The following is a 27098-nucleotide window of genomic DNA, read 5'->3' on the forward strand; positions in this document are numbered from 1 at the left end:
CTGCATAGGGTTGACTGTGCTTACAGAAAAACAACACTGCATGAAATAACAGCAGAAATCAGTGTGGGACGTACGCCGAATGTATCCATTAGGACAGTGCGGCAAAATTGGGTGTTAATGGTCTGTGGAAGCAGATGACCTATGCAAGTGCCTTTACTAACTGCGGGACATCGCCTGCAGCACCTCTCCTAGCCTCATGACCTTATCAGGTGGACACTAGACAGTTAAAAGCTCTAGCCCGATCAGATGAGTCCCAATTTCAGTTGTTAACAGCTAATGGTAGCGTTCGAGGGTGGTGTAGACCCCACAAAACCATGGAGCCAGGTTGTCAGCATGATACTGTGTAAGCTGGTAGTAGTTCCATAATGGTGTGGGCTGTGTTTACATGGATTGGTCTGAGTCCTCTGGGCCAACTGAACTTATCATTGAATGAAAATGGTTATGTTCGGCTACTTGGAGACCATTTGCAGCCATTCATGGACTTCATGTCCCTAAACAGCAGTGGAATTTTTAATGAAAAGTACCTTGTCACCAGGCCACAATTGTTCACAATTGGTTTGAAGAACATTCTGGACAATTTTTGCAAATGAATTAGTTCCCTGATTGCCCAACATGAATCCTATCAAACTTCTATGGGAAATAATAGAGAGACAGTTTGTGCATGAAATCGTTCATTGTCAACACTTTCCCAATTATGGATGATTGGTGAAGCACATGGTTCAGTATTTATGCAGGGGACTTGCAACGACTTGTTGAGTCCACGCAAAAGGATATCCGACGTAATATTAGGAGTTATCCCATAACTTTTGTCTCCTCAGTGTAAGATCAATTACTGGGAACACAACTTTTAGCATAAATGTTTATAGAATGCAGAAAAACTCTAAGAATAATTTGTGGCCTTATAAAGAGAGATTATTGTAATTTCCACTTTACTGAGCTTTGTGTTTCAAATGTTCCATGCTTTTTCATAATCATTTATGAAAGTATAATGTTAACTAGGGAGCCTCTTGAAAACAGGAAAATTACTACAGAACAATAATATACACAAATTCTGTAGGAAAACTACTACAGAACAAAAATGTACTTGACTTCTGTACAAGACAGAAATCAGATGTGCACCAAACATATTGCAGAACAACATCCAATCAGAGGAACATAATTAACATTGGTGCCATACTACACAATAAGAAAACAGAGGAAATAAAAATTGTTACATACCCAATATTTAACATGAAATTAAAGACCTTCTAATAAAGTGCTATTTCTATTCTGAATTTCGTGGTATATAAAATAAATATGACTTAAAAATTTGATTATAACAATAGGTGGCTAATTTTTTTGCCTACCATTTTACTGATACTATGTATTACTGTATCCTTAGTTTGGTCTGTCATTAAACAGTTACTGATAGAGTATAAAAATATCCACCTTCTTTCCTGCTGATTCTAAATATAACTGTACCCTCATTTTGACCTGCTAAATATCAGTTGTACAATTTGAGCTGTGTGATAAAACTGAACCAATAAAAAGTCAAATCAGATCATTATCACAGACCTTTCCAAAGGCATAGGTGGTTTTTTTGATTTTTCTAATGCAAAAAAACAACTGTTCTTAAAAATAAAAATGGTCAAGACTTACTGCTCGTTTACATTAACCTTATCTCAAAATGTATGCATGAACAGAAACAAAGAACACTTAAGTTGGAATTAAAAACACTAACAAACAACAGGGCGTGTGAACCACAAGAATGACAATCACTCTTCTCTGTTTGAAGGAGTCTTGATAGAGAGTATGAAAAATATACAAAAACTCAGTGTTATGCTTTGAACATATGAATCTTTGTGAATGCTACACACATTGAGTGATTTGAATTCTCTCCCCAAACACAAGTAGTTTTTCACTGAATCAGTTTTCTTGTTACATGTGTATTTTCTGTTATCCATCAAAAGTCAATCATGATTAAAATGTGGTCATTTTCTTTTACCTTTAAGGGTGAGAGAGTTATAAGTATGGAATTCATTACCAAGGACATTTCTTTTCTCTCCATATTGGACCTAATCATGAACACTTCATAGACATATATTCCGTGAAATAAATCAGTTGGCATGTATCGGATTTTACATTGAATAAACTTTCCTGTTTTCTTTGTAGTTGTATATTATCTGTTTTTCTGTCTGCTTTCAATATTAATTTCTTTTTCTGATATACTGATTGACTACTAAGCTGTCATTACACAGTAATTAGCAGAAATCTCACTTTCCTCTTTCATAATCCCTTTCTTCTAGCCTTTATCTTAGTTTCGTCAGGGGACTGAACTTCGAATTTTCAAAATCTTATGTCACTTACATGGCCTATGTATCCCAACCACTTGTCTTTTTTTTTCTAACTACATTTCATTGTAGTCCAGTCTTTCCATTCTACTAACTTTTATTACTTTTGTACCTGTTTTATAATGTCACCATTCTGATTAACTCTAGCACTGATTGGCATGGACTGTGGGGAAGTGAATTTGATGTATCAAATAAATTGAAAAGGAGGAATGTAGATTATGGAAATAGGTACCTCAGCATTTGTGTACTAATAATTTTATGGCAACTCTATCTCTCTATTGTCTTACCTATCTGTATACAGTGTGCTGGCTGTGTACTAGATAACTGTTTCTCTTGTGGAGTTCCAGGCTAACAGCTGTTACTATTTTTGCTGTTAGCATCAGTTGCTCTTCTCATCTCCTATTTAAAATGATGTTTGGTTACTAAATTCTAGTTTGTATATGATGTAACTAATTATAAAAATTGCTGTTCACAAATTTATCATTAATAAAATTATTATACCTTGGAATTTATTGTGGATTTAAATTTACAGCATTGTACGAGCACTAGGTCCCTGTGTGAAAGCCAGTGATAGTTTACGTTCACTTCTGTCACGGCTCTTCTTAATCACATCACTTGGTTGTGCATCAGCTCCTGAAGATCGAACTCTTGCCTCGATGGTGTTTCGTGTGACAAATGTTGAAACTGGTCGTGTAATTTACCCAAATTGTGAAGTCATACGCAAGAGTGTGATATTTCCCACTCGGGAACATTTACTCAGGTATGTCCTGCAATTATATGACTTTTGTTAGAAAGGAAATCATCAATATAGCTTCAAATAGGAGTCTCGCAGACATCTTTTTTCATATTTTTCTTTCCATGTTACTACATATTTTTAAACTGAATATTGCACTACACTAATTTTTACCCCTGCTATTGAATGGGCACATAAAATTTCACTTAAAATAATGTGGTTTGTTATGAGAAACAAACCAACACCTTATGTCAATGTTGAATGTTGCAAGAAGCATACATTGAGCACTGTCTGTTTGCCCTGACTCCATCTACACCTTGCAAAAATGAAATTGAAAATATCTGCTGAAATGCTTGAGAAAACACACCTAATGCTTTTAGCAGACACACTTGGTATATATGGATGCTTATGCGTGCCTTCCAGTGCATCTGGAGTGAATTGAACTAAACTTTTTAAAAATGTGATGCAGAATTCAAATTCCATGTGTAAGAGTGACCTAGGAAAGCACTTGTATGCAGACAAGGAGAAATTTAAACCAAATTTAATATAATATGATTTACTATTTAAATGTGTGTGTGTGTGTGTGTGTGTGTGTGTGTGTGTGTGTGTGTGTGTGTGTGTGTGAAGGAATCACTGCTGACTCTTCTTTACTTTAACATATTCTGACAATAAATTATAACTGCTATTAATCTAGTCACTCTGATAATTATAGCAATTACTTCTACGTTAGATTGAATATGTGAATGTCTATTAGGAGACAAACAGCTAGTTTGAAAGAAGCCACTGCTCTGTGCGTTAAACAGTCTGCTGGTGTTTTGTATAATACTTCAAACAAAGTACTTACTCTATACAGATCACTGTCTGTACTTTTCTCAGCTCTACATACACTGTGCACTTTTTCGATTTTGAATGCAAAGTTACCCCACTTTCACGTTTTCCATTTGTACATTTTCGCACTTTTACGCTATTATTTTTACTCCTCCACAGTCATTCTTGTCGCACTTATGCATTGTAAAGACTAAGAAATCATCTTGAAATGTTTCATATATGGTTTGGCCAGTGATTGTTGGTTTGCTGTCGGCTTGCAAAGTCACAGTTATCATTGTGAGTCTTAGCTCAGTACACATGGTGACACTGTTGTTGTTGACCTTGTGGCAGTCGGTTTCAGATCGTATAACTTGGCGGAACATTGTTCACATTCCTCCCAATAGTGGCCTTCACACGATGCCACTCAGGGGTGCTGTTGACCAGCCAAGCAGTTGGTAGTCCCTTATGAACAGTCAGCATGAGATGTCAGTAAAAACAGCAGCAGTAGTGGCAGCATCAAAGTTGCTCAAAGCAACAGCTCCACCTGTTCTCACTGGCGGCATGACATGTCGTTTCATGTGAATGCCTAAGCGCTGCAGAGTAACACTTCTCAATGGCGTTGTGTAATGGGGCCCCGAGAAGAGAAAATACAGCCTACAATCCAACAATTGCACAATACATACCTGTGACACTTGACAGTAGTGTAAGCAGGTGGAGAGCACACTGAGTGGAACTAGGAGTGTTTTTGCAAGGGGTGAACTCAATTTTTTTGTGTGTAGTTTCCAATTTTCATGCATGAAAAAATGATGAGTTCGTAACAAAATAAAAGATGTCTTTCCATGCAGAAGATAGTAAACATAATTGAAGAAAAGCAAAGAAGTCCTAGAGAACCTAAAGTAAGCATCGCAAAGTGTCTCAAAATCCCACATTCTGCCTTAACTTCCATGCTGGCCAATGAAGCGCCATACTGGCCAATGAAGTGCAGATACAGTCAGCTACTTCAAAAACTGGGCCAAATGGTGAGAAATGCATGCATACCCTGGGTGGAAAGTTTACAGACATGGAAAAATGTTTACAGACTTGGTTTCAGCAACAGCATGTGGCCAATGTACATGTTTCAGGTGCAATACTGAAAAAAAAAGGCTTCAGAATTTGCAAAAAAGTTAATTGTTGAAGACTTTCATGTTTCTTCTGGTTGGTTACAACACTTCAAAGTAAGATGTGGCATTACTGGCTGCAGAATTTGTGGGGAGGCGAACAGTGTGAATACTGTCACCGTAGAATGTTGGCAAAAGTACGCTCTCCCAAATATAGTTGCAAAATACAGTGTGAAAGATATTTACAACACAGATGAAACATTACTTTTTTTAACTTATTGCTGGAAAATATTGGCATTTAAGGATGATCCCTGCTTTGGGGTAAACACAGATGGCTCTGATAAACTTCGCCCACTGGTGATTGAGAAGTCAGCAAAGCCTCGATGTTTCAAGGGCATAAAGTCGTACCCCACTGAGTACGAGTCAAACAAGAAGGCATGGATGACTGCAAACCTCTTCAGGAGTTACTTCGCTAAGCTTCATGCTTAGGTGCATTGTGAGAAGAGGAAAATACTTTTGCTTCTAGACAATTGTTTGTCTCGTTCTCTGGCACTACAGTTCAGCAACAGAGAACTGCCATTTTTTCAGCAAATTCCAGGAGCCCTGTTCAACTTCTGGGCTTGGGCATCATTGATGTCATAAAAGCAAAGTACAGGAAAATGCTGGTTCAACATGTCATCACACATGTCGACAAAGGGAAGGAAATCCTAAACTGGGAGTATTGCAGGTAAACCAAAGAAATGCATTGTATGTTAGGGCTTTCTTTACACATACACTACATATTTATAGCACTCCCTGTCAGTTCCCTCTGAACTTCACTAAACCATGTTGCTTTTCAATTTATTTTTCTTATCTAGGCAATGCAATAAAAAGGGACTGCTTGGGGTCAATTGAAGCCAAACACAATACACAAGTGCTTTCGAAAAGATGGAAAGATGAAACTCAAGCTGGCTGCAAAAATATTGAACATCTTGATGTAGATTTCGATATACCAGAAGACAATGACTGGCCTTGTGTTTAAAATGGAATTGATTTTGGATAATTTTGTTGATTGTGATGCTGATACTGCCATGTGTTGTGTACAAAATGAGGCTGAAATAATTAAAGAAATAGTGCCAGTATCAGCTGAAATAAATAGTTCTGAGGAATCCAAAGAATCGGATGCTGAATCTGTGAACCCTCCCAGTCTGACTGAAGCACTTATTGCATTGGAAGTAACACAATGTTACATATGATCAAGAAACATTAGTGATGACTAGATGTGCTCAGTGATTTCATATGAGGACTTGATTTATGTATTTAGTATTCATTCAAAAAACAAGCCACAATTGATTCGTTCTTTAGACTTAAGTAACTTTCATTGTCCTTAACTTAGGCATAACCCTATTTGAACTACTGTACCTATTACTGTACATCTTCCATGTCCACACAACTGAATTTAATAGAAATATATTAAGAAGTTTCATTTTAACATTAATCTCACGTGTACATTTATTTTATCATCCCCCTTCAAAAACATATAAACGAAGTTTTACTGGACACACATCAAAGTTTTGCAGAATTTACACCCTGGGATCCAAATAATTTAGTAAATTGTAAGAGTTGCTAAAGAGTTATTCTTTTATTTTGTCTCTGAATATCCCCAGATTTCAGTTTCCTGCAAACTAAACTGGGAGCATCTCACTTACCAAACTATGACGAAATTAAGCTCAGCAGCTTTTACATTAAGGATGCTCCCTTATATTGGTTAGCAAATGCTCATAGAGGTAGTTTGTTTTGCTTAGTACACTCTTATCGTGCCATATGAAATCATCTTCTAGGGAACTCTCTTCTTATTCAAAAATATTCATTGCTCAAACAAGAGTGATAAGAGTCATGTGTAGAGCAAGTCCAAGAACATCGTCTCACAAATTATTAAGTCAGCTAGGAGTAGTTACCACCACCTCTCAATACATTTTTTTCTCTAATATCCTTCGTTATTAAGAACACCACTCTCTCTGAAAACAACTGAGTGGTTTACATGCATGACTGTAGACAAAATACTTTCACTGCTGTGGGGATGTATACACGTCCTGCAACGCTGTACCCCAGGTGATGCAGACATGTATATGTGCACCACTTGGGTTTTCCTTCAGTATTATGAAAGTCTGAATGCGTCCAGTTTTTTTACAGTATTATGGAAGTCTCAGTGCATCCTGAGCCACTGACTTCTTACTGCTGCATATTAATTACTTCCATATTTTGGTGAGTAAAAAACCTCATTGCAATATCCTGAATTGTTTGAGATATGATGTTTCTTGTGACCACATGATTCACGATGAGGAAGGATGCAAGTGGGCACATTACCCAATAACTTGAGAATGAAATGAGGTATCCTCCTGCTCTCAATTTTAAATGAAGTTTCGATAACTTACCTACATTCCATTGACTGCAGTATATTAGCTAAAATCAACCATATGCAAAGTTCATGCAATGCATTTTTACCTAGGCAAAATCTTTCAAATTTTGTGCGGTGTTTTACTTAATTTGATTGCAGCACAGTAACTATGGCATACAACAGAAAGAAATTCAGTTCTTCATCTTCTCTTGATAAAGAACTGAATTTCTTTTTGTTATCAAACCATAGGATATGCAAAACTCAAACTTTTTAACCTAATAGTTTTCAAAAAATCAGGTGATAAATATTTCTTATTGGCCAGAATGCCACCTCTCACCATAGGTGCCAGCCTTTGGTGAGTAATACTGCAATAACAAAAGCCGCCTCAGCATGGAATGCAAAGAGCACATATGTACCAGCGAAAGTGTTAAGAACAGTGTACTCTCCCCTCCAATGGAATGACAGCACTTGCACAGCGGAGTAGGAGATGCTGGCACCTGCTGCATTAAGCAAACCCACTGTTGGTGCTGACAGAGCCCTTACTGCTGAGATAGGTGGTCATTCTCCAGCCTGTGTGACCCCTGGAGCAGATAGGGCTGACAAAGAATGAGGCACTGGGCCAACAGCTGAAGAGAGGGATCCCCACACCCATCCTGGGAGGCATCTCGTTCCAGTGGCATGCTATGAGTAGAACTTAGGTGCAAATCGTGAGGACATGGAGACCGTGCTGGCTATGGATGACAGCCAGAATCGAGTGAGGATGCCTTCAAAATGCCCTGGCCCAGAATGGTGTCCTGGGCGTAAACATTGATGAAACCGTGCTGTTGCAGGACACGTGCCCAGGAGCAAGAGGTTGAACAGTATCTGCATTTGACAGCCTTGCAGGAGCTCAGCAGGGCTCTTGGTTCCAGTCAGTGTCATTCTGTAAGAGCTTAAAAAAAGTGTGAGGGCCTTCTCAGCTGGGAAATCTTCCACATATTTGTGCTTCTGCATCTTAAACATTCAGACAAGGCATTTCACTTCACTGTGGATGGAAGGGAGATGCCATGATGTGTTGAATGTCATTGTGTGCATAAAAGTCTCTGAAAGATTATGCCGTAAACTGAGAAACATTGTCCAAAGCCAGGGTGCAAGATAAAGCTTCTATGGAATTTTTTGACAGGGCCTTGACCTTCGCACCTGCTATCACAGATGGCCAACAAGCAACATAAGAGAAAAAAAGCATCAGTTGCCAATAATCAGAAAAATGTATATAAATAAAAATACCAGCAAAATCACGGTGAACTGTTTCCCAAGGCTTTGCAGGGGTCAGCCATGGTGAAACACTTGCGACAGGACGTAGCATTCACTGTTCCTGCTGCTGATGATGTGTTTGTCCGTGTCAGCCTGGTTTGCTCTTTTGTGCTGTGGTTACCTACTATTCCCCCAGTGTGCTAGGCTCCATGCGTCCATGCTGTCAGTAGTGACAACATCACTCCCAGCCTATAATTGGCAGCCCACAATGCGAGAGGCTCTGAAAACTGTGTAATATTCAAAACCTCTTCCAACATAGGGCCCTCAAGCTGAAGGGTACCACAATGCATTTCCTTGTCTGGCGCTGAATGAATGATTCTGTCTCTGACCACGGTGTGTGCAAAAGACTCCTAAGACTTAGCTGTGATGAACCTAACCTATGACTGAGGTCATGAAGCTTAGCTGCCCAAGCACAATATGATTGCTGCAGCTGTTTGCGACTTGATAGAATTCCACACCTGCAACGGTGACATGTGTATGCTTGTGGTGATGCAGTGATACTTGTTCCTACAGAGGAGCTAACTGGGAAAGTAACTGATAACATGCAAGGAGGCATCAATTATGAGAAAAGAGCTTTACAGACCATTTTATCGATCAGCCAGAATGCCACAAAAATATTGGCGAAGCTGTTTCTCGTAAGTCTCCTAGTCTTCCGCAGGGTCATCATAAGGCGGGAATGGTGGTGAGTGAACAACCAGCCGTGGAACTTGAGCCAGTGTCATCAACAACCATTACAGCATGGCCATATGCACATGCTTTTGTTGAAGAAGTAACTTGAATCAAGTCTCCATGGAAAAAATTCGGCCCCTCAATTATTGTGTTCCTAGTTATAACACAAGGACGCACACAACCATAAAAGAACTACAAAATTCTCATCATTTTTTTTCATTTTCCCTCATTCCTTAGCCACTTCAAAATTCATGGAGGTCTGTTCCATCTCTGCAAGTAAATAAAAGGCAGTTTGTTTTTTGCCTTACGTGTTTTGCTTCTTTTATTTATGAAGCATCTCCAGTAGTGATTTCCAGTGATGTTAGTCTGTATGTGTGGTCCTGGAAATGTGTTCATTTGGTCCCTATGCTACAGCTGGCTGATTTCCGGCATTTTCTTGCCCATATTTGTTGTAACACATCACTTACACTTTACATTTTGTGATCAACTTGTGTTTAATTTAGTTCCATGGATGGAACACAGTAGTGGCCTGACTTATGTATGCTTTGGGTGATAGATGGAGTAACTTGCGAGTTACTGCAAAAACTAGTCACTAATAAAAATGCAACTCTGACAGAAATGTCAATTAATAAATTACAGATGTATTGAGTTGCTGATTATGATATGAACACAATGCTGGAATTACGTAAACTGTAGTGCGCAGTGAGTAGTAATCTGTTATTGAATATATGTGTAAATATATGTCACATTATCACAATCTTGACATATTCCACATTAAAGGTGACCCCATCACTGTATGAATCTGTAGAACATGCAATAAAGAAACAAATAACTTCATACAATATTCTTAGTGCACAGTTCTGCTTTCTCCAAGAAGCAGGAATGGATCCAACACCAAATCTTGTAGTAGACTGTATTTAATATTTCCCTTCTCAGGATTTAGTTTTATTCCTGTCATATAATTTGCTAATAATGTAATCCTGTGCTTTTTGTTGTTAAAATTAGGCTCCATTGGTGCAAGGGTAAAGCCTTTAATGATGTACCATTTTAGTTTCCCAAGTAGAATTTTATAATCAACAGATCACAATAAGTGCCAATAGGGTAATTTGTTTTTGTTCTGTCAAAAATGAGTTTGTAAGATTATATATTGCTTTTGTAATAGATAAAACCCTCAGGGAAGCCAAACTGAGCTTGTTAAAATGTTATTCTAAGGAAAATGGTGCAATGTTCTGTTGTAAGCTACCTTATCAGAAAGTTTTACGTACACAGGAAGGAAAGAAATGCATCTGTAGTTAGAGGTTATTTGCTTATCATTATTTTTTAAGGGGCTATCACTACTGGCTGAGACATTATCAGAACCAGAAGAGTTACTGCTTTTTAGTGGCTTAATGATTTTTTTAATCTCTGGAATGGATGATTTGACGAAGTGTCATTTAGTGTTGTAGCACGCATTGCCTGTCTAATTAACTACGTGGATATGCCTCTTGTAATCTTACCCTCCCACACATCACTATTAAAATTCTCTGTCTATAAAAGCTTCAAGAGACATAAGATATACAAAAGGAAAACTTTTTACTTAGCATCATTTTCTCTTCTTGTTGTTGTTGGCTCCAAGTCTTGTTGTGTCTAGGTGTACATTCTTGAGGCTGTAATTTTTATAATGTTGTGGGTTCTTGTTGAACTGAATGACTGATGAAGATTTGACTGTTGCTATGAATATCTTCTTATTTTATCCCATTCTTCTAAATCACACCAACTTTACAGTTTCCATTTCAGAACAATAATTCACATTTTTGTTGACAAGATTAGCGAAAATAAGTGCATTTCCATCAGAGGCATGCCCACAGTACTCCAAATTCTGTGGCACTAACAATATTCCAAAGAGTTTACAAAGCAAAAGAGTTTACAAACTGTCTTGACAAACAAAGTATCTTCAAATTACGTCATTAGTTATAAATGAGTTCAGAAATAAATTTAATGATTTACGTTAGATTGTGCAATAATAATATGAAGTTTAAGTGTACCAGAAATTTCGTAATTTCAAATAATTTTTGAAAGAAGAATAATTTTAACTGTTAGTACATATCGATTGTAACTCCTTAATTTATTTTTATACATTTTAGCGCGAAATATAGTACATCGTATACAAAATCATATGTATTCTTTTAGTGAAACAGCTGATACAATGTTCACATATACAAGAATCAATAGTATACATGGTATTGGTTATTTTTATATGTAAAAAAAGGTGATGGTAGAGGAGGGTGACCCATTATACTCTGTTGGACCAGTTTTTGTCTGTGTGTTTTTGAATTTAGTCAGCAATATGCTGAATTTAATATCAGTCAAGAAAATGAATATCATTTAATTTACCAAGCTTATTCATTTTGTGCCTGTTAATAATGCTACAAATTGTCCTTGCTTTGTTTTTGGAATTTTGTGCATGCTACTAGGTTTTTGCCGTTTGGCTGACAGAGAAGAATTTTGCAGTACTGCTTCAAATGCGTTATTAAGTCTTGATTAGAGCTAGTCGTGTGCATTAAATAAAGTTCTCTCCTCCTAGCACAAGGTACTGTGATAAAAGTTGTTAGCCACCTTTTGTCTTGGCATCCACTATAATTTTACGTTACCTGTTGCAAGGAAAAACTGTATTCGTAGTGACAGAACAGCCCTTGGATAAACTGCTGGTATATAATATGGACATTATATTTCAACAAACAACCATGTTGCCATCATCAGCGGTGCTAATATGGCTGCTATGTGATGTGGGTGATTTTGATCCCCCCCCCCCCCACACGCACACACACACACACACACACACACACACACACACACACACACACACACACACACCACATCACATCTCCAGTGCAGCACTCCGTCCATGGTCCATGCCTGGAGGTCCGTAACAGCCAAGCCTGTAGTGGTATTTTTGGTGATGGGTGCATGGGCAGTACTGCAGCACAGCTATTGGCACTCTACCCACCTTGGAAGTAATTGCGCTATATTTGCTGAATACCTGCAGGAGAATTGTTGCTTCTGTTGTGAAATCAACTTACAACATTTCTGCAACTTTATGTTACTGTGGGACCTTCAACTGTCAAAACTTATCAGTGGCACAAGACAGAGTGAAAAAAGATGATGCTGATCCTTTTTATTGAAGTGACAATTTTAACAGAAAAGGGAAAGGGCAAAACGGTCTTTATCCCACAGATACCACTCACTTGGACGTATCACTCTTTTAATTTTAAAAGATTACAATTTCTGTTGAGCCTTGGATTCTGTATCACAATCCATAAATTAAGAGGGCAGTCTATTAAGTATTATTGAGTGTGTTAGATATCTCCTTGAAGTCTCCAGTTCAGTTGTAGCTGTAAGTTCAGGCTAATCCCAGGAACTACACAGAGATTTTTCTATGGTTTTCACCAATAGGGAGACTAATTTATAAGGAAGGTTTGTGTGTATAATTTATTACTGTTATGCCAGACAAGTCGTCTGCCTGTAGATACATAGTGCTTCTCATGCAAAGCGAGGGCAGGTTGCTAGTAGGTTGTAGGTAACACCAAGGCTTTAAAGGGTGCTTTACTATTGTATCTAGTTGTCACTATCATTGAGACTTATATTCATCGTTATACTCCGGAAACCAAGCAGCAATCAAAATAATGATTTGCCTTTGCTGAATCTCTCCAAAGAAGGCTGTAAAAGTTATGACGAAAACCTTTTGGAATGCAAACAGTCTCACACCCACAGATTACTTAGAAAAAGGAAAAACCTTTTGCATATGGTACTACAGTGATTAACTGGATTACTTTGACAAGAAACTAAAGGAAATATGTCCCTATTAAGTGAAGATGGAGGTGCTACCTCACCAGGACAGCACACCAGCACATTTATGTGGAGCTGTTATTTTCAAATTGCATGAATTGCTGCCTCCTCCTCTCCCTACCCCTGTACCTCCCATATGAGCCAAACCTAGCTGCTGTGATTTCTTCTCCTTTCCAGAGATGAAGAAATGACTCACAGGTAAAAGCAATTCTGCCCAAATAAGGTGGTCGCCTAGAGGCAAATTTTACGAGTGCTTACGAATACCTACAAGAGGAAACCCAAAAAAACTGTTTCAGTTATAAACAACGTATTCACGAATCTTTTTACAAAATTTCTTCAGTCACTTTCAAAGTGCCCTCCATTAGATGCGAGGCACTTGTCAAGCCCTGTTTCCATCTGTTTGAAACATGCCTGATACTATTCAACTTTGATATTGTCCAGTGCCCTTTGTGAACTTGTTTTTACTGCCTCCACGTCATTACAGCACTTCCGTTTTAGCATTTTTTTCATTCATGGGAATAGGAAGAAGTTGCATGGGGCTAGATCTGGTGAATAAGACTGGTCGGGAATGACACAGCATCCCTTAGATACCAAATATTGGGTTGATCTTAATGCCATGTGCACAAGGGCATTGTGATGAATGAATCAGTCACCTGATCACCAAAGTTCAGTGCATTTCCTCCTCGCAGATGTCTTAAAACTTCCAAATAAAACAGTCTGTCCGGGGGGTACAAATTCCCAATGCACAATTCCACAAACATCAAAAAAGACAATGATCATCATCTTCACATTTACATTCGACTTCACTTGTCTTTGCCTTTTTTGCTCTGGGAGAATTGGGAGTCCTCCATTGGCTTGACACTTGCTTGATTTCTCGGTCATACCTGTAACACTGCATCAGATTTCAAGTCTTGCCATACATTCATGTGCATGATTTTTTGCTCCTATGTGAGAAGGTGTGGAACTAATTTAGCAGCGCAACTCGTGTGCAGATCCTCACTCTAAATTTGCTAGTACAACCTCCAACTCATGTCCATCACTTTTGAAATTTGGTCAGTTGTGAAACGACGAGCCTCGTTGATTTTTTGTAGGATTTTTTCAATGTTTTCATGATTTTGTGAGGTTACAGGGCATCCAGAATGAGGTTGCTCTTCAACAGTCGTCTCACAATGTTTCGAGTGCCCAAACCAGTCGAAAACTTGTGCGTAGCTCATAGCATCGTCCTGGAAAGCCTCTTGAAGCATTTGGTGAGTAAAAAGCCTCTTTAAATATTTGGCGACTCTCCATTGTCGATTTTTTAAGCAGGAAATGAAATTTCAGAAACACTCTTTTGTTCTTTCAAAGAACAAAGACACGCCAAAGATCAGAGGAACACAACACTATGCTCACACATTGACCTACACTAACTTTGTCTGCACAGTTGTAGACGGTCTCTACTAACCCTAACTAGTGGGAGATCTCTGTAGTACATCTACAAATGGTAGCACCCTCTCGGTCTGGTGTCTCTTTTTCTTTTTTTCCATCATATTTTTGGAGGGTTAGAGAAATGAGTGGGACTTTGGGAGCAGTATATACAGTAGAATTACAATTATCTGACCATGTGTCCGACCACCTGTCTGGGCTATGTGCCGATATGAGAGCCAGCAGTGTTGGCTCATGAGTATACATTCTAACAACAACAACAATAATAATAATATGCATGATTTATCTGACAAAAGGAAAAAATTTGTTGTTTTGTCCATAATTAAGTATAATTTTTGGCAATAACGAAATAATTTGTAAGCTTTTGCAGCTCTCCATGTTGTGTTTTTGTGCAAGTGGGAGTTTTCATACTTTTCCATTTTTTTGGACAAATGTACAAGATCCCTAACAGATGTATTAGTTTATGAATTTACGTCTGGCCTGAAAATCAGATATTCTTACACTGCACCCACACAACAACTTGTGCTAACTGTACACCTCCTTGCTAGATGTTCGCTTGTAGTCACTCTTATTTGATTTCGTCACTCTCCCGATCAAAGGATCTGTTCTCGGAGGCCCTAATTCCTTTGCGGCTATCTTTTCCTGGGAACTTACTTTTCTGTTCACGGAATGAGATTTTCACTCTGCAGCAGTGTGTGCGCTGGCCTGGAAGTTCCTGGCAGATAAAGCTGTGTGTAGGACTGAGACTCAAAGTCAGGACCTTTGCCTTTCACAGGCAAGTGCCCCACCAGTTGAGCTACCCAAGCATGACTCACAACCCATTCTCACAGCTTTACTTTTCTGTTAGCACGTAAAATAGCTTCAATATAGTTTATGTGTACACTGCACACAAAAGCCAATTCCCGCACAGTAAACAACCAACTATAAACACAAAATGCCTTTTGTGGAAATGATGAAACTCTAGTAGTAATGTGTACCAACATGGTCACATGACTATAATACAAATCGCGCTGAGATCCATAAGAGCCTAAAGCACACTGCCGTCAATCTCATATTTAAGTGAATATCAGAGAAACCAGTGATATAGTTTTTATGAATTTTAAATATATAGTGTGGGCCTACAGCACGGATAAACCTGACTCACCATATAATCAACAGGTTTAAGAAGCATGAATAAATGCTCCAATCTCACAATCAACAGTGATGTGCTTTAGGCCTTTATGATTCTCAGTGCCTCAAATGGATTATTGTATGATACAAGTAATAACTTAATTACAACTCATTCAGAAACCCATGAGATAGGTCTACTGTCAGTACAACTTTAACATATACTGACGCCTGATCTAATTTTACTACAGTGTATAGTGAGTGAATTAGCATATCTCAGGGGTGTGCTGTCATCTATCAGGATTAATGCCGAGTGAACAGAGATAAAAATCTGCTGCAGTGTGCTGCCACCTGGTGGCACTGATGTAAACTTCTAGTTGAGTGGCAAGGGCTAGCTGTGCCCCCCCCCCCCCCCCCCAAATCCATATGTATTTGGACCATAAGGCAATTACATCACATGATTTACACATGTCTAAAAGCTCCTTAAAATGTGCAAAACTGAAGGTGTGCTTCCGACCCTGATGTCAGGTTTCATGGAGTCTAATGGAGCAGTAGCACAGAAGATATAAGTGCCATATCTTTCAGATTGCAGCCTCTGTGTTGCATTTAACAGCGTTCAAAGAAAAATAACCAATAAATTCGCAAGGTGTCGAAAGTTAGGATGTTGTCGTGCTCTTGTGCCTAACGCAGCAGCCACCACTGAGTGCCAGCATTATCAGTCGATTTTACTCTTGTCACAACTGATACCAGTCAAGTCACACTTTTCACACATACTCAGTTGACAGACTACTGTACTGCTGAATTATTCACTTAACTATACTCTGCAATTTCCTGTTTTGTCTTTGCTTTTTTATTACTAAATTCCTTTTAATTTTAAAGTTACAGTGTAGTTTTATACAATTTATTAATTTCTGATGAAGAAGTGATAGGGGGTTCTGAAACACTAAAAATAGCTACAAATCAAATGAGAAAATGTGTTGCGTGCATAATCGAACAGAAACTAAATGACTGCAAAAAAAGGTAACTGACAAAGATGATTCAGTTACTAACTTAGCCTCTGAAATGGGTATTGGAGAGACAACCATTAAAGACTGGAAAAAGAACCAGAAATATCTTGAAGCTTTTTCACTAACAGGAGATAGTGTAAAAACTAGAAAATCAGTGAGCTCTCGGATGGCACTGTGTGGGTTTGGTTTTGTCAGGAAAGATGTAAGAGGATCCCACTTTCAAGCCCCATCGTAAAAGAAAATGCTGTTCAGTTGCACCAAAACTGTGGAGGGAGGAAGACAAGTGCCAAGAAAATGAAAGTTGTCTTCACTGGCGAAAAAACTGTCACAGCATTAGGCAAGTTGCTATTTCAGGTGAGAAACTTTCCACTGATGATGATGCAGGTAGGATGTTCGTTGAAAAATTTGAAAAAATTGTCTCAGAAAATAAACAGGTAGCTGATCAATTATACAAAGATGGGACTAAAGTATAAAATGGTCCCTCGATAAACCCTTGCCTCAAAGAATGAAACAGTCAGAGGCATGGAACTAGCAAAGGACAGGCTGAACATGCAGCAACTCGTAAGTGGTGACCATAAATTGCTCTTATTTGAAATAGACAACTGTAAGAAACCAAGAGCCTTCGAAAATGTAAATATGTCAGCACTTCTTGTTCATTATGCTCAAAAAACTGCTTGAATGAATGGTAATTTGTTTAAAGAATGGCCCTTTGATGCGTTTGTTCCAGATGTTAAAAAATACTAGAAAATGTCCATTGAGTCTGAAGTTCAAGAAGGTGCTGTTAAAGTTCTGTTTTTGCCTCCCCCTCCCCCCCCCCCCCCCTCCATACACAGACACACACATACACATAGATGCATGCCCCATGTAACTTCAGTAATCCAACCATTGGACCAGAGGGTTACTGAGCTGTTAAAGCAACATTACAGGAGGAAATATGTCAGCACTTTGTTAGAGAAACCAGAAGAGGCTTGTCTTCTTTTTGAAGAAGCTATGCAGTTTACTCAATTGTTCAAGGTTGGGAGGAACTTAAGAAAAATCATGGAAGAAGGTTTGTCCTAACCTAAACCAAGTGCAGGAATTTCCTGAAAGTAATGAATCAGACACTGCAGAATTAGTCACTGATCTGCAAGCTCTTCAGAATGACATTCATCCTGCTGATGTAAAGAAATGGCTAGCAGAAAGTGACATTGCTGCTGTAACCAATGAAGAACTTGAATATGTTCAATCTTGTTTTGCAACAGTATAGTGTTGAGTAAGAGGAGTCAGATGATGAAGGAAAGGAAGAAGATGAAAAGATCAGCCACTGTGCATTACAGGAGATGTTCAAGGCTGCCTTCAAGTATGTGGAACAGTAAACAAATGCCATGGTTACGGATAGTTTACTTGTGCTTTACTTAAAAACCTTGCTAGCTCTGTATAAGGCCATAACTCTCAAATTAGTTTTTGCAGTTATACTTTATTTATTGGGCATGATGTTACCCGGTGGCTCTGTGGTAAATTGCCAGACTGCAAATCCAAAGGTCTCAGATTTTATTCCTGGTCACTGCTAAGATATGTATCTTCCACTTACACAGCTTTCACCTCTGGCAATGTTTGTTGATGTGAAAAATGCCCAGTTACAGAATGGTTTGGAATCCACATTAAACTGTAGGTCCCCCTATAATTGGCTGCATAAGTCAGTTTGAGGGCGGAGAAAGGCATAGTACCATGCCTAGTAAATCACTTTGATGTTCAAACCAATCTTTGGATTCAGAGTGATGATGGCTTTACTTTTTTTACTGAAGTGTATTTCATGCAGTTATGTATTTTATGACAAAAGTAGTCACCAATACACATGTTTTCAAAACCTCCACTTTGTGATTGCATTTGCCTTAGCATTGTATACTCATATGGGAAGACCTCAGAGTGCTCAAGTGGCTACTGCAACAATGAGTATTTCAGTTCCAGAATACATTTGTGTCTTACGTATAACTGTGTACTGAGGTGAACTGAACACCACACTGGGCTATTGTAGTAATTTGTTTGCATTTTTATCAGGTATGAAACTGCAATTGAGTTACAAAATGAATCTATGGTTGCCATAGAGAAGAAAGACTGGGCTACAGCAAGAGAGATTGTTGCTGTTATAGAAAATAATTTTAGGGAGCTCTTGACGGATGCTAATGAAAGGTCAGTGATGTAGTATATTTTTAATTTATCATTAAACTGTATATACAAGTACTTTAAAACCCAGTGTTGACCATTGAACTTTTAAAATTAAAATTGATTGTTTTTGTCAGTTATTAATGAATTTTATAAACCTAAAAAACAGCTTCAATTACAGTACTAATGCCTAAGTACTATAAATAAGAGCAAAATTTTATAAACTATTGTGTAATTATTCTGTGTCAGCTTAATCAGTGTCTACAGAGATGTTAACTGCATTACATTTGGTGGAAAAACTGTCATAAATTAAACTTTTTTGTTATTGTCTGTAAAACGTAAAATAATCCCATCAGTATTTGCAACAACATTTGTCGATAATGAGACTATGTTTACTCTCAGAATGTATTTGTGTGAAACTTGCTGTGATAGTGTCAGGAGCAGAATGCAACTTGAAGATTATTTGCACTGTATTCACACTGGATATTGTCATACATCCAGTGTGAAAAATGACACGGTTCATACTTATGTAGCAGTAGTTGTGACTGAAATTACGTGGTTATGGAGGGCAAACATATGTGGCTGAGTGAGTAAGTGCCAGACTCAAAAGTTCCCAGGCTGCCCTAGGATTTGTTTGTCACTTATCATTTCTTTCACCTCTGGCAATGATTTATTTAGTGAAAAAATGTCAAGTTTCACTACGATTCAGAGTCCATGTTAATCTGTAGATCCCCCTATCACTGGCAGCTTAAATCCGTACAAAGGTTGGAAGAAAGCAAGAGCTTATCATCTGCTGTTGAACAGTGCCTAGAAAAGCACTGCACTGTTCAAATCAACCATCAGGATGAGGACAATTTTACTTGCTTAATCTTAAATTGTCCTATTGTGCAGCAGTAATACACAGAATGAAGAATTCGAAGAATTGAGAATACAGTTTACACAGTAACATTCAGAATTGATCAGATTGCTACTTTAAAGGCATACTTGTCACATCAAATTGGAGTTCTGAGGCAGCTGAACTTCAGACATTTCTTGTAGCTGCACTGCTTTAGTGATTGTAGAAAAGCTTGCATGGCTGTGCAAAATTAGATGTACCCTGACTGTATAAGTGCAGTACAAGATAGCTAGAAACCAAAGAAAAATCTATAATGTTATGATAACAGAGTGACAAAGCTGATAGCAAATACCTTGTGTTGTGATTATGTTAAAATCAGTATTTTTTAAGCAAGGTCTATGTTTAACTGAAATCAACCATGATACGAGATTTCAGGGGAAAGATCTCGACTGTAAAGGCTGCGATGGATGACCTCTATGATGGGGGGTTGAACTAAGGTTGGTGGGGGACTGAGGGCAGAATGATGACCTATGGCTGCTCAGATACACATCATTATTAGTCATACACTTTATTGAAGAACAAATTATAACACTCGTAGTAAATTTATGTGGTGGCAACACCCTCCATAGCATGTGCTGAAAGCAGCAAGTGGCAGGCACTGATGCAGCAGGTGTCCCACAGCCTGTTGTGATGCCAGCAGCTCTCCAGGAACACTGAGGTGCAGAGTATGCAGCAGTTCCTGTGCCTTCTGGGCACAGCTCTGTAGCTCAGGGCAGGATTCATTGGAAGATGCAGAGTACGCGAAAGAACTTGCCCCCCTTCTAACAGCTGTGTACCGCAAGTCTCTAGAGAAACGTAAGGTTCCAAATGATTGGAAAAGAGCGCAGGTAGTCCCTGTCTTCAAGAAGGGTCGTCGAGCGGATGCGCAAAACTATAGGTATATATCTCTGACATCGATCTGTTGTAGAATTTTAGAACATGTTTTTTGCTCGCGTATCATGTCGTTTCTGGAAACCCAGAATCTACTCTGTAGGAATCAACATGGATTCCGGAAACAGTGATCGTGTGAGACCCAACTCACTTTATTTGTTCATGAGACCCAGAAAATATTAGATACAGGCTCCCAGGTATATGCCATTTTCTTTGACTTCCGGAAGGCTTTCGATACTGTTCCGCACTGTCACCTGATAAACAAAGTAAGAGCCTACGGAATATCAGACCAACTGTGTGACTGGATTGAAGAGTTTTTAGCAAACAGAACACAGCATGTTGTTCTCAATGGAGAGATGTCTACAGACGTTAAAGTAACCTCCGGTGTGCCACAGGGGAGTGTTATGGGACCATTGCTTTTCACAATATATATAAATGACCTAGTAGATAGTGTCGGAAGTTCCATGCGGCTTTTCGCGGATGATGCTGTAGTATACAGAGAAGTTGCAGCATTAGAAAATTGCAGCAAAATGCAGGAAGATCTGCAGCGGATAGGCACTTGGTGCAGGGAGTGGCAACTGACCCTTAACATAGACAAATGTAATGTATTGCGAATACATAGAAAGAAGGATCCTTTATTGTATGATTATATGGTAGTGGAACAAACACTGGTAGCAGTTACTTTGTAAAATATCTGGGAGTATGCGTGCGGAACGATTTGAAATTGAATGATCATATAAAATTAATTGTTGGTAAGGCGGGTACCAGGTTGAGATTCATTGGGAGAGTCCTTAAAAAATGTAGTCCATCAACAAAGGAGATGGCTTACAAAACACTTGTTTGACCTATACTTGAGTATTGCTCATCAGTGTGGGATCCATACCTGATCGGGTTGACGGAGGAGATAGAGAAGATCCACAGAAGAGCGGCGTGTTTCGTCACAGGGTTATTTGGTAAGCGTTACGGAGATGTTTAGCAAACTCAAGTGGCAGACTCTGCAAGAGAGGCGATCTGCATCGCGGTGTAGCTTGCTGTCCAGGTTTCGAGAGGGTGCGTTTCTGGATGAGGTATCGAATATATTGCTTCCCCCTACTTATACCTCCCGAGGAGATCACGAATGTAAAATTAGAGAGATTCGAGGGCGCACACGGAGGCTTTCCGGCAGTCGTTCTTCCTGCGAACCATATGCGACTGGAACAGGAAAGGGAGGTAATGACAGTGGCACGTAAAGTGCCCTCTGCCACACACCGTTGGGTGGCTTGCGGAGTATAAATGTAGATGTAGATCTCGCTGTAGTGCTTGTAGAAGAAGACAGTCCTCAGAGTAGCGTTCGCCCTCGCGAGCCGGTGCATACGACGACACTACGCCCAAACTGGTGTAGGTTGTTGAGCTGCTGCAATCCCCTGGTTACAAATGGCTGCCCTCCAGGGCAGATGGCTGGCTGTGGCTGAAGTAATCCTAGAGATGGCCCACAGGACAGAAGGCAGTAAGTTGACAGCTTTGGACTTAGAACTGGCAGTAGGGCCACAATAGGCCAGGCGTCATGGTGGCCGCTTGTAGAACTGTATCATCTTGTAGACTGGCATGGACCTTTCCTCATAGACTGCAGCTGCCACACTATGATCCCTGTGATTAAAATGACAAGTATTTACACCAGCTCAATGTGTAATTCTGTTGCCAAAACACCACTTTCAACCACACTGGTGATAACAAGCCTGTGGCTTTGATGTGTTGTAACTGGCCTACTGCTGCCATAGTAGTTCTGTCTTTCTGCTGTGACATTGTTGTTGTTGTGCCGGCCCTAGCGTGGCTGGCAATGTGGTAATCAACCAGTGGTACTGCTACATCTGACGTAATGGCGTTGGTTGGTGCCGAGGTCACCTGCTTTTGTGGTCTTTTGCAATAGCCGTGGCAGCATCACTGTTGTACTCAGTATCACTGAAAAATGTGGTGGTACTAGACAACAAGGAAATTGTGTTGTGGATATTAGATGAGAAGGAGTGGCTACAATCACAACTTTCAATTGAGGATAGCTTCAGTTGGAAAACTTCTCTCATCAGTAAGAAAGTATCTTGCTTTTAACTCACCTGAAAGTAAAATTTACGAAATCAAGCATACAATAGTTAAATACATTGCATAACCACAAATTGCAAACATCTATATTTGGTCAAAGTCTAGTAACATTACTGGTAATCAAAGAACCTACACTGTTTGTAAAATTTAACAGACAATTTACTGTCCACATCAACCCCCTCCCTCTCTCCCCACCACAGATGTCAATAATATTTTGGGCTGAAGTATAAGTGACACCCATAATGAGCAGTGACTGGGCATTTACTCAGAGGTACAGGCTGTGTCTGTAGAAGGTTGAGTGCATCCGGTGTCTTTGTGTTTTGGTTTTGTCTTGTTTTGTTTAGGGCGCAAAAACAACTAGTGTCATACGCACCCAAGTCAAAACTGTGAAACACAAATACAAACAGAAGAGTTAAAAATGACTAGATGTCAATCCCAATTGACGAAAGAGAAGACAGCTAAAAACAGGGATGCAGAGAGGTCTAGAAAATAGACTATAGAGAAACGGAGGTCCAGAACTAAAAATTAAATGGCCGTTGCCATATTGCTATGACGGGTGTCTTTGTGAACTCACATGTAGATAGTTACAGGTGTTAGCTTCTGTCCCTGAACCGATGTGAGTCTTAGCTGTATTTGTCCGTAACATTCTTATAATGTGCAGAGATGGAAAATTGGCTCCTCAAAAGAACGCACTATTTATTATAAAACAGTGGCCACTGCAACATGTGGCAGTCCAGGAGCCTTGCATCTAAGTTAATTAGGCTGACTGTTACTTCCATGTCTACCTGAAACTTACTGGACACCCATCTACTACCAAATTAAGCAGAATACACTAGGGTGACTCTTCAGGGGCATTGGAGGCAGCCTCTGACTCGAAGGAAAACACCATGACCTCCAATGTCCATCTCACGGCTCACCAAATGACCTACCTTGCAGCGTACCGCACGCATACGAGTGGGCAGTCCCATTGAATATGCACCAAATGACAGTGAGGATAGGACTGCTGACTTGCCATTGAATGGAAACAGGTGTGGAAGGAGAGCGATGTCTAGAACCCAAAAAATGCCTTGAACAGAGATTATGTCACCGTGACTGATGTAGGCAAAGATGGGCAGCACTGTGATGTCACTGCACTTGATTTGTCAGTTGTATCAACACACAGAGGCTCAGAGGAAGTTGAGGCCACTTGGCTCATCCCATGTTTATGATGCCCTATGTCCAGTTTGTCAGACAGTAGGTCCTTTGCTACTGGCGTAAGTTTGTGTGATTCTACAATCTTAGCAACTTTGGCTAAAGAAGAGTCAGACAACACTAGTGTCCTAGTTTGGACCTCAGGGTCGGATGGTAACAAGACAATCATATCCATAATTAGCAAGCCCACATACAAGGTAGTATATTGGGGACACTCAAACCAAGACTTGCACGACACACCTTGCAGGTCAGTGAACCACCCCACATACAACTGCCATAGGGGGGTCGTGGTGCTGGCTAAACTGTAACCGTGCCACCACTACCACATGAGTTTGATGACCAAAATACTGCGGGAGCAACTAACACAGATCCTCAAAGTTTAGTTTCTCAATCTTGGTAGTGGACTTCAGATTTTGGACACATTCATACACTTCCGCATTACTACACAATAACAAGGCAGCCTTATCAACTGGATGACAATATGCCTTACATGGGAGTGCAGCAAGAGCCAGTGAAGGAAATTTTCCCAGGGGTGGCGGAAGACGAGGCTTCTCAGCAGGGGCCTGGCTTACCACCAGCATGGTATTTGAGCAGTTCCTGTATCTGTTCCTGCTGCAGCTTTTGCTACTGCACCAGGAGGCACAACTGCTGTTAGTATGCAAAAATGCCGGGTACACGGTGGCCACAATTCAGCGCCATGAAAAAGAAAAACGTTGAAACCTGGTAATTCAGGAAGACAGGATGGGATACAATTGTGGATGGGGCCCGAATCAATTACTGTTGGTTTGCTTTGCAATTTCAGTCATTTATTTTAATAAATTATTTTTGAAAATGAGCCAGTGAGGTCGCACCCAGAATTTTAAAGCAAGTAACCACAATCACGGCTGAAGGCCTTTTAACGCCAAAATGGCAATTGTAAAAAATTTAACAAATATACTGTCAAATGGCGAATGACATAGCAAAAGTTAATTTTAAAAACACAAACAACAGATCACCAAACAGGTGAGACAAATAATGCTAACTTAATAATACAATAATAAAATAAAACACAAGGGCCAGTGACAGACGATGCTCCAGGAATCAGCCTCTGAATAGGTTACACAAAAAACAATTTCACGAGTGAAAGATCACAGGATGGTAACTTAGACTAGTGGCAGTCTAACGAGTGACTAATGATAATCTTAGTGAGGCTACCTAACATCCAACAAAACAAATGCAAGATGTACAATTACGCCAAAGCTGGAAATGGCAGTCTGGACTCCGCCCACAGAATACTGCGCCTAGAGCACCCAGAACAAGAAGGAATTACTCCCACTAAGGTAGAAGAACGTCACCCGACCTACTATCAAAAAGCTGTCAAACTTACACGCCTCACCGGACAGCGGCGGCAAGGCGAGGAAATGTACAGTCCCATTACATACACTAACCCGCAGGGCAGGTAATTGGGGCATTAGCGGCCACAAGACAGAAAAATAGCACTGGTTGAACTTAACAGTGTAAGAAGCTGAAAATAGTAAATAGTAATTAAAAACTCAGGAAGGCTAATCAGATCCGCCTTCCCCAGGTACTCCACTCACTGCTTTTCATCTCGGTGACACTATGACCAGCAACACGAACCCAAGTCACGGGAGAATCGCGAGATGTCACAATGGTGGAGGTTTCTCTACGCAAATTGCAATGCACTCAACTTAAATATGCAGGATCCAGTTTAGACGAGGTCGTGCACCCTCGTGACCACTGCCCTTCGATCCGGAGGGGGGGGGGGGGGGGCTTCAAATACCCCTTTTAACACATTTTCAGCAGTGGTATTCGTTTAGAGGTGAGAGCGTTCCAAGTGAATTTTCAAATCATATGCATACATACATATTCTACAGAAAAGACTCATTTAGGAAATCTTAATGGCCTAACATGTTTTTATAAGCTGATGTTTCCATTAATCTGCAAAAATTGTTAGCATCACATGAAAATGCAAAGAGGCTAGCATTTTTGATTTGATGTCCTGCCCTCCTCTCCCCTCAAATCTTGGTTGTGGTGACAAGCTACTTGAGTTATAGGAAAGCAACGAATGTGAATGCTAAATAAAGATTATGGTAACAGGTTGCTCCATACTGTAACCTAATGTTTACGTTTGTGCTATATTCAACATTTGTTTTCCATATTTGACAATGCTTTTGTCATAAAAACTAAAGCACAAGGTAAATTCAGAGAACCTATATTAAATGAAGGAAAAGTCTATGGCAAGTGCTTTGATGCACATTACATATGTCTACACGTCCGGAAATTGTAACATGCTCAGAAATAAACAGTCAGTATTTGAGACTAGGAACAATAGAAATTTCGTTGATGTGTGTCTCACTTGCAACATTTAATTATAAGAAGTCGTAAAAAGAGTGTCGTGTTCGTGATAAATCTTCATTGTGCAGTAGTCTTAAATCAGCTTCTTCAGATCTAAACAGCAGAAATGGGCACCCTGGACTAGCAAAGTATTATGGGGGACATACTATTGCCTAGTAGTTGAGCGTCCCCATTTTTGCCAGCACAAGATGCCTGTCAAGCAGGTATCAGTGGCAAAGATCTGGGAGGAGGCTTTAAAAGGATAAGAAATCTGCTCCAACAATCAGATGTAGCATGTTGGTGATAATGAATCTACATACAAATTTACATTGAAGATTGAATTTGTGAGGCAAGTAGATGTGGCTGTAGGTCATAGTAGAAGATTCATTCACAGCATGAGGATGACTGCCATCAGTATTTCACTTATGAAGATGAGAAAAAATCTAAATGGCGACATCAGCTCCTCTATCAATAAGGAATTGTAGCTTGCTATAATGCTCTATGACCGCATGGAATGGCTGCACGGTTTGAGGCGTCATGACACGGAGTGCGCGGCCCCTCCCGCCAGAGGTTCAAATCCTCCCTCGGGCATGGGTGTGTGTGTGCTGTTCTTAGCATAAGTTAATTTAAGTAGTGTGTAAGTCTAGGGAGTGATGACCTAAGCAGTTTGGTCCCTTAGAAATTCACACACGCATAATGCTCTGTTATGAACGGTTGATGACTCTCCAGTTTGAGATTAACCACAATTTGTAGTGATTTCCCATGGCAGTTTGCTTGTCACAGAATGACTGACACTGGTAGCGTGCAGCTAAAAATTTTCTATGATACCAACAGATGTTCTTCCTGATAGGTGAATGTTTGTTTCTGCTGGAATAGTGTCACCATTGCAACTCATGTGGAGTGCTGTATTTTTAGGGCCAAGACTT

At 39.6% G+C, this 27098-nt stretch overlaps 1 protein-coding gene across 2 annotated transcripts in view; it reads left to right on the plus strand.

Annotated features, from left to right (window-relative positions):
• Window positions 1–27098, plus strand: part of LOC124797854 (fanconi-associated nuclease 1-like) — a 146977-nt gene that overhangs the window by 77085 nt on the left and 42794 nt on the right. For both annotated transcript variants that reach the window (XR_007016889.1, XM_047260923.1), the window contains exons 7-8: window positions 2863–3090; window positions 18705–18836. Coding sequence is in view for 1 of the 2 variants with exons in the window: in XM_047260923.1 (XP_047116879.1) it covers window positions 2863–3090; window positions 18705–18836 (360 nt within the window). In the remaining variant the exon portion in view is untranslated. The remainder of the gene's footprint in view (window positions 1–2862; window positions 3091–18704; window positions 18837–27098) is intronic.

The sequence above is a fragment of the Schistocerca piceifrons genome, chromosome 5, assembly GCF_021461385.2.
Source record: "Schistocerca piceifrons isolate TAMUIC-IGC-003096 chromosome 5, iqSchPice1.1, whole genome shotgun sequence".
Taxonomy (NCBI): domain Eukaryota; kingdom Metazoa; phylum Arthropoda; class Insecta; order Orthoptera; family Acrididae; genus Schistocerca; species Schistocerca piceifrons.